The 14,164-nt window shown below is 45.1% G+C and overlaps 1 protein-coding gene across 1 annotated transcript; it reads right to left on the bottom strand.

Annotated features, from left to right (window-relative positions):
• Positions 1 to 516: 516 nt before the first annotated feature.
• TMEM40 (transmembrane protein 40) lies at positions 517 to 13,033 on the bottom strand. The gene is made up of 15 exons (XM_068201762.1): positions 13,009 to 13,033; positions 12,244 to 12,275; positions 12,068 to 12,153; positions 9,136 to 9,192; positions 8,419 to 8,558; positions 7,698 to 7,851; positions 6,305 to 6,412; positions 5,754 to 5,807; positions 4,856 to 4,891; positions 3,774 to 3,806; positions 2,392 to 2,457; positions 2,037 to 2,108; positions 1,882 to 1,956; positions 1,144 to 1,206; positions 517 to 714 (listed from the first exon to the last, which is right to left on the bottom strand). Exons 4-15 carry the CDS (start codon positions 9,182 to 9,184, stop codon positions 695 to 697), a joined length of 870 nt encoding a protein of 289 aa, XP_068057863.1. The 5' UTR covers positions 9,185 to 9,192; positions 12,068 to 12,153; positions 12,244 to 12,275; positions 13,009 to 13,033; the 3' UTR covers positions 517 to 694.
• Positions 13,034 to 14,164: the final 1,131 nt, after the last annotated feature.

Raw genomic sequence — 14,164 nt, 5'->3', positions numbered from 1 at the left:
GAAAAAGGTTGGGGGATGAGTCAAATCAAGCACTCTGTTTTTCCCCTGAGAAAAGATGAAATCTGCTGTTGTTAATAATCACATTATTGAAGCACTCTGTCAGTGCCTGTAACATCTCCCCGGCTCTCCTCGGGTGAAACCATTGCCTGCCCACTGCTCTGAGTTCTGCCAGGATCAATTCATCAGCCCCAGTGCCTGCACCTCTGGGGCTCAGCTGGGAGGGCAGGGCCAGCCTCTGCCTGCTCTGGGCAGCACCGTGGGGAGGAGGAGGAGGAGGCCAGAATCCCTACAGGAACAGCCAGAGCCTAAGCCAGCACCAGCACAGGACATTGGTCTGTTGGGTCTGGCACACCACAGGCACACTGGCGTGGTTTGTTAAATGAGAGATGCACCACCACATGGCTGCCTGGGGGAGGGAAGTGACTGCTTAAATTGCAATGGAATTGAACACAAAGCTATATCTCCATTGTCTTCCAATCTCTGCTGAGCCCCAAACCACTTTGGAATCCAGAGTGGGGCCCGGTACCCCAGTTTCAGGTTTATTTTGGAGGGAAAGGAGTGATGTTTTTCGGACGTTTCACATTTCAGTATTTCACACTGGCCCTTTGGTTGTTAGGTTCACCTCATAAAGCAGTTCCTTTAGTACTGGAAATTTGGACAGCCAGGTTTGGGGAACTCTCCTGAATTACTCCTCCTAGGCAGCTTTCCTCATGCCTGTGGGATGAAGAAAAAGACAGCTGTCAGGACTGCTGTGTTCAGATTGCACTGTATCCATGCAGCTTTTCAGTATTCTTCATGTTTTGTGTCTGCAAACATGGATAAACGTGAACCAGAAATCTGTCTGAAGACCCAACAAGTGAAGACTCCCTCTACCCCGAGTTTTTATTTAAGCTACAGAATTCTTATGCAAACACTGCCAGGAAATAGTACCCCATAACAGGGTGGAGTATTAAAATGTGAAAATGTTCTGCCACAGGGAAAGACTCAAGACTAATTTATTTTCAAACCCAAGCAGTTGTAATGAGCTGTAGTAAAATACTCCTTTTTTTTAAGGCAGTAATATGGGAAATTGTCATTTAAATGAGTTGGTCTTAATTCTTGACCAAGGAAGGCAGATGCTGTCAGGAAAAAAAGCACTGTTACCTGTTGGCCTGAATCTGTCAATCAGAGGAACAAAGCTGTCAAGGACGCTCCGAATTCGGTACACTGGGTGTGAAAACAAACATGTAAGATAAGCAACATAAAACATAAAAAAGTAGAAAAATGGCAAAACCCAAACACTGACACTTCTTTAAACAAGCACATCTGCAATATCATTAATAAGAAAGATCAGACTGAGTCGTGAGAGAACCATCTATAACTTCCCACCATGTTAACATGAGATTACAGAGGAGCCAAGTTCTTGGCTGGGGAACCATAACTTGCTGCTGGTGGCAGCACTCCTATACCATCCTTAGGGATTGTCAAAATGCACAGGTTTTAATATTTCCAGTAGCTGCTGCATCCAGGTTCTGCCCCGAGCTCATCCTCAGTCCCAGGGGAAGGCGTGGCAGCTGGGATGCACAGCATCTTATCCAGTGGAGCTGGGAAGACAGGCCTTGCTGCTAAAATTACACGTTGTCATGGCAACACAGCATTCGGCCATTGCTGCAGAAAGAGGTGACTCAGGGTCTTGTGATCACTGAGAGGGAAAAATGAGTCAACCTCTCCCTTCAGTAGCATTAAGGCTGCTTGTCTGCAGCCCCTCTGCAATTGGGAGATGCTGGGGGGGAGTTTTGTGGTGAGTTACAGAATCTCAGCCCCGGCAGTTTTATGGGCTGCGGCAACTGTGTGACCTTGTCCTCAGTGCAGGGACACAGCTGCTGCTGGAGGGACACTTACCTAGACCAAAGTATATCCCAGTGGTTTCCAGGGAAGCAAAGGTGATTAAACCAATCCCAAGAGAAATAGTCCAATCTAAGGCAACAAAATAAATGTTAGCTTTGTTCATTTCTCTACAGTGCAACAATATATCCTTCTATTGAATCTTGCCTTACCTTTGTAGTAGTAGTAGCAAACTAGTAAAGCTCCAATTGCAAAGCAAAGAATGACAAAATGAAAGAATTCATCTGAAATTGAAAGGGAAGATTAGGTCACAACTGCAGCCATGGCCCTTCCAAAATCACCTTTCGGTACAGAGTATCACTCATGGAATGAAATCAATTTCCCTGAGACTTCTCAGGCACTAGGCCCAACATTGTGAGAAGCCTCAATGATTTTCATCACGAAACCTTGATGCACTTCAACAAAGCACTCATGTTGGAAAAATAAAGGTTTTTTTGAACCAGAGATCTTTTTCTTGGACTAAGGTTCAACAGGTTTGACATCAGTTTGATTTAATAAATCAATTACCATCCTTCCGTATGCCCATCCACCGTACTGTACACTGAGGGGGGTGAGTGCTCTCCTCCTCATATGCTACAAAAAAGAGAAGTCTTTTATTACCATGGAACTGTGAAATTAAGGAGTTTAAAGTTTATTTCCTTTTTTGTATCTGAAACAGATTGTCAGAGCAGAATATACGTAAAACTGTTTGTTGGTCTGCAAACCTTTCAGAAAGATTAAATTAACAATTTTTAAATTATTCCAAAGAGCATGGTTTTAAAAATGAACTTTAAAAAGTATAACCAAATGTCTGCATTAACAATACTGAATTGTTTTAAAGCACTGTGGGTCTTTTCTGCCTCTTCTGGGACAAGCCATGGTCTCAGAAAGACAGTGGGGGAGTAAAGCCATAGTACAAGGGAGCTTCAGTTTGATTCCTGGGTGCTTTGCACAGCCACAGCTACAGCAAAAAGCTCCCCTTCATTACCGAGGGCGTGAGAACCATCCCTCTACTAACACCTGACACCAAGTACTCCTGCACCTCCCAAAATGAGACCAGCTGCTGAAATTAATCTCCTACAGCTACACTGGCATAGAGAAAAAACAATATAAGAACAAATGAGCTATTTTAGAGGTTAAAACACAGAGCAGTTTGCTCTTTGTCATGAGCAGAGTTGCCAAATTCTCTTTTTTCTCCACCTGAACTGCCAGAAAGAGCTGAGTATTTTACCATCTCTCCAACAACAGGCTCAAAGCAGCAGTTTTTTCCTTTTCTCTTTGCTGGTGGTTTGAGCAGCCCCTGAGGGCACCCAAGCCTTTGGGAGTTGATTCAGAACAAGTTCCAGATGCTGGTTTCCCCTACACTGGGCAACCTCTGCCTGGCAGTGAATTTGCTCTAAAGATGTAACAGGTGAGTACTGGAAGGGTCCTTTATATGAGCTGTAGACTCTTGCTGTGGTGCTTTTGGACCACAGAGCAACTAAACCTTGAAAAGAAACTCTGCTCTGGGGCACCTGATACATTTTTACCTCTTTGTGCAGTCTGGATCGATCACATTCTGGTTTGGGGGCAAGCTCAATTATTTTCCTATTAATAACATAGTATTGCATTTTTCTGACTCACAGATAGAACTCTGTGCAATTGTATGAATTATCTACAGATAAAGAATTTAGCAGAACATCAATCACACTTGGTAAGTATCTGTCCTGTATTACTCCCTAAATGGAATGACTTCCACAGTGTTTCTTCTGTTAAAGCATTCCATGTTATTACCTGTTTTCAACATTCTACTTTTTGATTAAACAACCTCTAGTCATCAAGGAGCTGGTATTGCCCTCACCGCACTATGCAAAACTCAGTCCTGAAAGAACATCCACAAAACAAACTTCTGCTTGCATGTTTGTACTTACCATCTGCATCTGAATCTTCTCTTCTGGCAATCTCTGAAAAGAAATATAGTTTTGTTTCTGATGGAAAAAATACAAGTATAGAGCTTCCCACCATACTCAGCACCGAGAAGCACAGTGAGTAATCACCTATCTGCAACAAAACTGGGGTGAGTGGTAGAGAGGCCAAACACCAAGGGAGAAAGTAGCATGACCCTGTCTGCACCTGGCAGTGTGGGAAGAATATGGCACTGCAATGGATCCCTCTGCCCTGGTGTTCCTGTGGCTCCTTGGGGATAGGTAACTCAAACACCTCCCCAAGGGATTATGCTGCAATTTATAACTCCTCCATTGCACAGAACAGAAGTGGAGCAGATGTCCTCGCCAAAGGCTGCTCAGCTGGGCTGTTTGTCTCTCCTAACTCATCCTGTGGCCTTGGCCTGGGCACAGGAGGGATGAGCTCAGTAATGCAATTTAGCTGTTGGCAATTTCCTGCTGTGGGCTTCTTACAAACATTCTGGGGCTGTACAGCAGTGTCTGGTGGGAGGAAGTCTGCCTTCACACTGCCTGTCTGTGCAAGCCTCTTGCCTGGCACTGTTGCTCTGCTGCCTGATATCTGGCTTTCACCTGGTACCTCCTGCGGGGAATGCTGTGCAGGCAAGAATGCATTCAGAGCCAAGCATCACTGCTTGCAGAAACCAGGTTCCAGGTCCCTCCCAGCCTTGCACTCCTGCTCAGCAGGAGACAGAGGGCTTCAGGGAATGCTAAAAACTGCCTCTAGTTTTTTTGGCTAAGACTGAACAGTTGCCCAACAGAACTGCTGGGTTTTCCCCTAAAGAATGACTGCTATGAGGTGATCGTGGGAGAACCTGGCAGGCCTACAAAAATGGGTTAATCTGTCAGAACACCTTGTACAAATCACCTGCTGTCAGCCAGTCACTACCACAGCCTTGCAACAGAATGTCTGCACCATGCCCAACACCAGACTAACTGGAAACCAAGGGATTTACAACCTGAGAGTTATTTTTTAATGTCTCAGCTGGTCTGAAAGAAGGCACTGCAATTTCAGTCATTCCAGCAGGATGAGGTGACCCAGGAGCACTTACCTGAATCTCTGTAGGGAACCACCTCTGCTGGTATTCCTAAACCATGACACAGAGATGAGGTAGGTTAATACCCACAGTGAGAGTGTCTGGTGCCACTGCTAGCCCATCAGCTCCCTGAAAATGCTGTGGGTGTGTAACAGAGACAAAGAAGAAACCAACTCTAACTCCTTAAAGAGGGTGGCTCTGCTGGGGCTTAGGCAGTCAAAAAGTGGGAAATGACTGAATTCTTCCCCCCCCCGCCACCCCCAAGTATCTGGAGTCAGGTAGAATCAGACTATCAGACTCCTGTGAGACAGATTAGATCTCCTAATGTCAATTTTAAATGAGCTGCTCTTACATTTGGGCTGAGCTCAGTTTAAGACAATAATTAAAATATTAATGCTTTACATTTTTACATCCATAGTTCTATAGGTATTTCTGTGTATTGATACAGCACATTTCCTTCATCTGCATTGTACTTATTTTCCATTTTTCCTTTGGTAGGAAAGGAAAAGCCTCAGGAATAAGGTGGTCCTTGCTGCTGATCTCCAGTCAGTGTTGTGGGCTGACTGCAGCCCCTCTAAGTATTGGCTGTGACAGATGTTTTCAGAGCCCTCTTGCTGCATTTCAGTAGCAGCTGTGCAGACCCAGGCAGCAGGACTCCTCCCACAACAGCAGATTTTGCTGCTTTCCTGGTTCAACTCTGAACACAGGGCATGGCTGAGTGTCAACATTAGTTGAGCTTCACCTTGTAGGAAATGCCTTTCCTACAGCCAAATTCTGACTTGTCTTTTATATCTACACGTGTTCATACACCTTTGTTCAACAGCCCACCCAAAGAATGCAAAAAATAATTATTTTTCAGTTCATATTGGTTGTGCCTCTAGTGAAAGCCAATACTGTTGCCACTTTGTCCTACCTCTAAGTAACTGGCCTTCAGTCTTCTGTCTTCCTAAATATTCCTCTTCACTGTCTGGATAGGAGAAAGTATTTGTTCATCAGAGTAAAGAAAAATGTGCTAGCAGCATCAGAAAGAACAGCACTGTAGTGGTTTGCTCATAACATAACCACATGAAGGTAAAAATCAAGGCTTTGAAATGCAAGAATCACTATTGGCTGCTTCTGCCTCCCAGCTCCCTTCAAAGCTGGCTGAATAGGTGAAACTCAGCAAAACCTCGAGTTGGATTAACTTGTATACAGGGCTGCAGAGAGAAGTTAGGATCTTTTATTTGGGGAAGGAATCTTGCAGCAGATTTCTACGTTTCTGAAACCAACTTCCACAAGAGTGGGTGGCAGCCACTATTTTGCTGATTATGAATCAGGTATGGATGATTTTCTACGCTCTCTCTTTTGCACAATTTCTTACTTTATTCAGAGCTCTACAGAATTGCCACATCTCCTATGTCAATCTTTACAACCATGCAGTCAGACTAAGTTATGTATCAGGAAAATAAAATAAATCCTCTTTACCTTGTGTATCTTCACCTATGGACTCCTGGGATGAGTTTTCAGACTTTTTGTCCTCTTCTGAATATACAAAATTCCTTTCCAAACTCTTCAGGAGTTTCAATTTTTCATCTTTTTTTAATAAAGAGAGAAAAAACAATTATCAGTGACTACACTTTCTATTTTACAATTACAGATTTCACAATGCTTTATTAAAAGTTGCCTGACAGGAAATCAGACCCTTTGTCTAATTTCAGTTGTGTTTTTTACACACAAAGAATCAAATTAAAACATCATACACACTACACTTTAGACCTTCTTAAATGGTTGTGGTAGACAACTAAAGTTTCATATTTTGGCGCTTAATTATTCATAATGTTACCCCTGTGCAAATCCCCACTCCCTGAAGCAGCAGCAGCTGGACGATGAAGAGAGCAGGAGAGGAGTGGCTCACCCTGCCCTGGGCTACTTCTGCCAGGGCTCCAGCTCCCTCTCGTGGCACAGGAGCACAGCCCTCACAGCCAGGCCACACCAGGATCCCAACTGCTCCTGGCTCCTGTGGCCAGGGGTGACTCTGAACAGCATCTCTTCATCAGGAGGGGCAGGATTTGGGCACAGGCAGGTAGATGGGATTCCTTCTCCTCCAGCTCCTCTAGGCGCTCACAGCCCAAGGGTCACAGCCCAACATTCCTGCTCTGAGAGATGACCAAAGCTGGGCTGGGCACCAGGCTGGGACATCTCTCCCCTTCAGATAAACACGTTTAATCAAGGCAGAAGCAGGAACAGCATGTCCTTGAGGGTCTCCAGTTAAATTTAGGTTCATCTAAAGTGAGTGCTCCTCTGTCCTCTATTAAAGGCAATTAATGACTGTGGATCCTGTGAAACTGCCCCTGGTTTCTTACTGCACAACCAGGCAAATAAGTCTCTTTTATCTTGTTGCCAGGTTCAGCACCCTGTCTGCCATCCCCTGTCCATTCCTTTTAGTTTTACATGTGCTGCTAAGGAATTATATTTGTACAAATATTTTCACTGGCTCAGCTCTGATTTCCTACCACTGTGAGTGCTCAGAGGGGTCCTGGCTGGCTGGATAACAGTCTATGCAAAAACGTCAGGGAAAACGTTCTCAAGTCAAAGAAACTTCTTTGGCAGCATCATCCCAAGACATGCTCTCTCCCTAAACACAGGTGGGTTTTCCCCAGAAGAAGCTAAGTCTAACTACAGTTAAATACTAACTTTGGCTCCCATTACCACCACGCCTAACTGCCTTTCCTGAGCAGTACTTCCAGACACTTCAGTTGTTCACTAATAATCACTTCCAAGCACATAACAGAGTGTTCAAGCTGCTGTCAATTACTGCTGCCACTGGCCCTGCAGTAATTTTAACAAAACAGCTGACAGGAGGACAGGTAGGACTCACCCTTTCCCTTGGAGCTGGGCAGCTGCCTGTACCCAGATGGGTTGGAAGTCTTCAGCAAAAGGTAAAGAAGAGCCATTGCCCTGACTCCTTTCTTCTCTATGGCTTTCAGGCAGGCAGCACAGCCTCCAGGGAGGACATCACAGCTGTTAAGGAGCTGAAAAGGAGGTAAGTAACTAGCAAAGGGTCTTTCCAATAAAACACAGCCTGTAGAAGCACACCCTGATGGGCAAATGAGTGTATCCCGCCTGGTGGGAAATGTAACCCCCTGCTCCTACTGTACAAAGGGAAAACTGGGGACAAAGAGTAATGTCAAAGATGGAAAGAGAATGTAAACTCCATTCAGCAACTGGAGCAGAGCCATCAACTGGGAAAAACAGCATGGTGGGCAATAGTTAACTATTCAGGGAGCTGGAGAAATACAGCTATAGGATCTGAAAATGGCCATGCAATTGCTGCAGTATCTTACAGCAAAATGTGACTAACAGTGGTCCTGCCTAGAACATAGTGAGCTGAAGTGATCCTGAGAAATTTACAGAGACAGTTATTTTTGCACATGGAGAGCAGTGAAGTAAAAAGCAGCGGCCTGAACTTCATTTATCTATGTATCCAGATGCACCTTTTAATATATTTCAGTATATCAGCTAGTGGGACTGTGTTCTCTCTCCCCAGAGTATAGTAGAAAAGTAGAATAACAAGGATAAGTGTTTCTTTGGTATCTTACATTGGTCTTTTCTTCAGTATTCAGGATAGGTGGGTCAGTAGTGGCCAAGCACTTCACAAGTGATTCCCAGAAGGACTGGTTCATTTTCTCATGATTCTCCAAGTACTTGGCATCAGCAGCAAAAACTCTCTGAAGAATATCTGTAAGGAAAACAAACCTGTCACTGTGCAGGAGTAGAGGGGGGTTTCCTGGCAGTGTTCCTGTGTAACACACTCCCCAGTACCAGCACACAGGAGAGTGATGCTGTATTGTATAAAGCATCTCAGTCTGCCACAAAACAGTAGACAAATGTCAGTAGTCCATACAAATAACTGATGTCTCTGTGATGCTGTTGTCTCAGTTAGAGAAGCATGGCAAGTGTTCCCAAAGTATTCCTAGCTATTTAACAGGTGTTTATTCTGACCATGCTGCTTTACAGACAGGCACAAAGACCCCAAGGACTGGATACCAAGGTCCTGAGATTGCTCATCAGGCATTTAATGCATTAAATGCAGTCAAGTCTCCTTCATGTATCTAAATTCCCACTTGCATGTTCACAAAGCCTAACAGGAGCCTGTGGAAGAGCTGGGAATTGACTGCTGGTCTCTCTTACAAGCAAGGAGATGGACAGGGTGTGTTTTCAGAGGAAACAGACTTCATTGACTCATGCCCACCCTGGCAAACACTGCTGTGCAGTGTGCAAGAGCCAAAGCTCTGATCTTTGTGTGCCTCTCTCACCTTGCTGTTCTTCAGTAAGATCTGGGATCGGGACATCCAAATTCTCCATTGCTGTACCTGTGTGATAGGGGAGAAAAAGCACATTTAGAATCAGGTCATTGACCTTCCTGGTTTTCCGTCTTTGATTTTCTGCACACACAGTGTCTCTCTCTGGGCCTTTCAGTATTGAAACCACTTCTCTGTTTCACAACATGATTCATTTACCCTCCTGGGACCCAATTCTTCACTCCTCCAAGTGAGCCCTACTGGCTTTTGGTTATTAGAAAAGAACAAAAGTCTGATCATCATGAGTAAAACAAAAAGAAGTCAGACTTGATCATTCACATTGTTGTTTTGTAAAGCTACCAAAGTGTCTAATTAAACATTTACCACAGATGTGAGTAACCTAATAGGCTGGGTTCCATTCATGAAACAGAACAATTATCCTGTACCTTTTACATCCTAATACTTAAAATGTATCAGCCAGGAAAAAGAGCAGAAATAGTTCCTAGGAAAGTCCCACAAGACTTTGAATTCTTGTCTCACAGAAGACTGATACTTCAACATCTGTTCTTCACAAGTTGTCATGAAAAGGAAATTTCCATAAACTTTAGCTTTATGAATTAGAAATTTTTAAGTGTTGATCCCAGATTAATTACTGGTATTTGCCACAGAAACAAATGTTCTGACATCCCCAAAATTCAGTATTTGCTTTTGTTTTGATAAACTTGCCACAGAAGTTTTGGGCTGAGGCTGGAATATTCTGATGGTGCACATTTTGCGGTGGCTGTGGTTCTGAACTGTTGCCTCTGCCTAGCGTGGTCCAGGCATTCTGCACTGATGCACCTTCCCTTGTGCAACATTGCAACTAACCCACAGTTGTACTGAGAGATGCAAATGAAGGCTTTTGGGGAGCCTAAAGCAAAGTTTCCACTATGCAGGATGCAATAGGAAAACAGTTTATATGTCCACACATTTTCTTACAATATGACTTTTGGATCCATTCAACAAAACACTTCCAGTCAAGCAGTTTGAAAACTAAGTACATGCTTCAAATTTTTCAGAGGAAAACCTGTTTCTTTTCCTACTGGCACTTTCAGTTCTCTAAAGACCATCTTATCAGTCCAAAAATATTCTAATACAAAACCTAAAACAGGTCAGTTAGTATGTTCAGAAGGATACACATGCAAACACTCAAACAGAACAACTTTTAAGGTGTCAGTTCTCAGACACAGGAAATTAGATACAAACAGACTTCAAAAGACTTCTGGGAAAATTATATAACCATTTTCAAAGGCTTAGCTCAGAAAATTTGGCTTACCTGCCTCCAAAGTGTATTGTGAGTAAACAATATTTTAACAACATTTTGAAATTATTCCCAGCGATGAATCTATGCAAAAGATCTACAGACCTTCCCCTTTCCCTGACTTACATCCAGCCTTTGCTGCTGTAGCTGTGGCAGCAGCCCTGTGGGAGCTGGGAGCCTGTGAGCACCCGATAGGGAATGCAGGAAATGTATCTGTCCCCTCTGTGGGTAAGCATCAGCTGATGTGGAAATGTAGGAACCCAGCACACCACACCCTGGACAGACTCGTTCTCAGCCACTTAATCAAGAATGTCAGTTCATAGCCACTTATGTATCTCCAGCTATGGTTTTCTGCCTTTTTCAGTCTCTTTCTTGCCTTCTTATTTGCTCAACTTAGACCTTGCAACAGTTGCTTAACTTAAATCCTTTAGGCCTCTCTCTGGACTGCATGGTCAAAATACCAGAGCTAAAGGAACAAAAGTACTTTAAATATAAACATATAAATATAAACTTTTTTTCCAGCTGATTAATTCAATTTCAGAAAATAATTTAAAGTATCCTGATATTTTGCTGTCAAGTGAAACTCAGGAAGTTTGTATTTGGGGTTCCTAGTACCTAGTGAAGGCTACTTTCAGTGGCATTTTAAGGCAGGTTGCTGCTCCCCTGACAGGAACCTGTGGCAGCAGCTGCCCTATCCCAGCTTTGCAACATCCCAAAGACAAAGTGAGCAGTAGGCACTACCTGACCTGTCCTGCCATGCACACAGGAAGAGCAGATTCAACACTGAAGGCAGGGCAGACACTGCCAACGTCATCTTCATCTGCTATCAGACTGATTTACTTCAAAACTGCTCATTTCCTGGCCCAAATGAGCCAGCAGGCTGCTCAGCTGTTCCAGCAACAGAAACAGTTGCCTAATGCCTTTTGCATCCTGCTGTGGTAAGACCTGGATGCCACAAGAGGATTCAGGAGCACCCAGCATCTGCTCCCATCTCCCTTTCTGTACCTCCAGCACAGCTCAGCCCAGTCAGTGACCAAGATTTACATTAACCAAGGAAGTTGGGTAGCTAATTTCTCCTAGACTATGCACATTAATTCCCCTGTGGCTCTTCTGGAAAGAAAATCAGATCTAAACAAAGGATAAGTATAGGTGCCTAATTATTTTATGTTTTAAAAGTGACTTAGTTGATTATACCTCATAATGAGAGAAGGATGATGATATACAGGCATTTCAGCCTGGCGATGAGCTCACTGGGAAATTACATGAACAACAGACTTCACCTTGCTTTCCTCACAGTAAATCAGGATTTAATTGCAGTGAGGTCTTTTTAACATGTTAGAATAAAATTTGTGTGCAGATTCACATTTAGAAAGTGAGCTTAACAACTTCCGTACATGAGGTTTTGCTTAGCTGATGAAATACATCTGAGGGAAATTGCTCAATGGGATAACAAGAAAAATGCAAATAAAAGTTGTTTTAACTTCAAGACAAAAATCAGACAATCCCAAACCTTTTCCCTTTGAAACTACTTTTACCTTTCATTTTAAGTTATATGCTGACACCTAAACCTGCTAAATTTTATTTTAAACATAAAGTCCCTCAATGCCCTTCTCTCAAATCAAACCAAACCAATTTCTTAAAGCACACCTGCAAGTCTTAGGTTGGTCCTAGCAGTTGGATCCACAGGAAGATGTCCTGAAGGGCCGTGGCCGTGGTGAAAGCCGAGTTTCTTCCTGTGAGACAACAAAAACTGAGCCACACCAGTTCCGTTTGAAACCCTTCCTGCTCCAGTCTCCTCGGGCTGTGGCAATAATTCTGCTAACCCTTCTGCTTGCCTTCCTGTTGTCAAATGTAGCTGAAATGTGACACAGAAGTAGCAAAACTCAGACTTTTCACTCTCCTTGAACACAAGCGGGTAGAGAGACCCAGCAAGTGCATGTCACCGCAGCTAGGGCAGCTCCCCAGGCTGCCTCTGACAGCCCCGCGGGGGTGAGCAAGGCGCAGGCACAGCCCATGCACTCCTTGCTGCAGCTCCAGCACTTCCTTCCTCCCCTGGCTTTCACAGCAGGCCCAGACACGGTGGCTGCACTGCTGCCAGCCCCACACCTGTAAGCCCTGGGGAGGTTGCTGCCCATTTTCCAGCTTAAGCATTGACATACATCATTTGAAATTATTTGGTTTGTGTTTCTCCTTTCACGCCCCGTGCCTCCCTGTGGTTGCTATAAAGCTCTGAAGGAAGAGTATTAATTCATCAGAAGCCAGAAATGTTTATGCTTGTAGTCTGAGTAAAATTAAGACAAACAAATCTTTCTCTTTGCATGAAGTGTTTGGCTTACCGTGAGGATTTTAGAGAAATAAAAACTATTTAAAAGATGGGGAAGTTGAGCCGAAAAGAATCAAGCTGAGTCAAAAAGAGAGGTTATAGGGAAGTCCTGTAATTCCCACAGCACCAGAACCCTTTTCCTGTACAGTGGCTTGATGCCTCAAATAGCAACCAATAACCCAGCAGTACCAAGAGGCAGCACACAGCCCCCAGCCACCCTCAGGCTTGACCCCAAGAAGCTCCTGAACCCCTCCGCAGCACTCACCTTCACGGCTGTGTGGCAGTTCAGGATCCTGGGTCAGGGATCCCAGTGCCAGCCCTGGGTGGGAAGGCGTCGGGGCTGGGGCCTCACGTGGCCTCCCCTGACTCACAGGGTGAGCAGCAGCGGCTCCGACGTCCTTGGCTACAGAGGTCACACTCCAGGCGTGTGCTGCCATGTCCCTGAGCCCTGGGGAAGGTGGCCAAGGGCCAATCCCACTGGCACACAGAGAGGAGCTGTGCAGCTCCCAGCCTGCCTCAGGCACTAATGGTCCTCAGCAGCCCTGAGCAGCCAGGACCCCTCTCCTGCCCATGGCTGCTCCAGCACAGCCCCTGCTCAGCCTGGAGACCCAGGCCCACTTCTCTGGCCTCCCTGGGACACCAGGGGGGCACTGGGGACTCTGTGGGGAGAGGCCTTGGGCTCTGGTAAAGCTAAGCAGGACACCATGATGAGGGTTTGGAAGCCCAGGCACGCTCCTCTCCTGCTCAGGGTGTCCCAGGGAGGCACAGGTGGAATGCCTGTGCAGGAGGGCCAGTGACAGCAAAGGGAAACGTGCCCTCCACCCCACCCGTCCCCAGCAGCCACAGAGGGTGCTGACAACACAAAGCCTCTGGCTCTGCTCATCCTATACCCACTGTAAGGTCATTGGTGCTCCCCTCCAGCCCTTCTCGGCCACCTCTGACACACATCTTACCGCACAGCAGGTATCTGGAGCCACCCCAGGGCTGTCTGCTGTCCAGGGCAGCTGCTCCCTCACTGCCAGGTGACACTTTCTGAGACAGCCAGCCTTCACCACACGGAAACAAGAATAGGAAAGAAGGCGGCAAATTCCTGCAGTACGCCACAGCACAAGGTGGCAGATGTTTGGTCACCTGAAAATGTATGTGAAGAGTGACAGCCAGTGTCAGAGACTCCTTGGGACACTCCAATAGCACAGTGGCTATTGATTGCACAAGGTGTGGTCATGTAAGTCATTTGTCAAATTCAGCTAATGGTTTGACCCTGGTGCAGTTGGTACCCCAGGAAGGATTGTACACCCTCCCTCTGCTCTCCTCACTTCTTCATCTCCTGATGCTTCTGGAGTGACTGAACACAGGCAAAGTAAGTTATACTTCCTAGAGTAGGTGTGCATTTATTTTTCTTTTCCAGTTTGTTTGGCTGT

This window comes from Anomalospiza imberbis, chromosome 11, assembly GCF_031753505.1.
Source record: "Anomalospiza imberbis isolate Cuckoo-Finch-1a 21T00152 chromosome 11, ASM3175350v1, whole genome shotgun sequence".
Taxonomy (NCBI): Eukaryota; Metazoa; Chordata; class Aves; order Passeriformes; family Viduidae; genus Anomalospiza; species Anomalospiza imberbis.
Note: the sequence above shows the minus strand (reverse complement) of the source record. Positions and strands in the feature narration are given on the sequence as shown.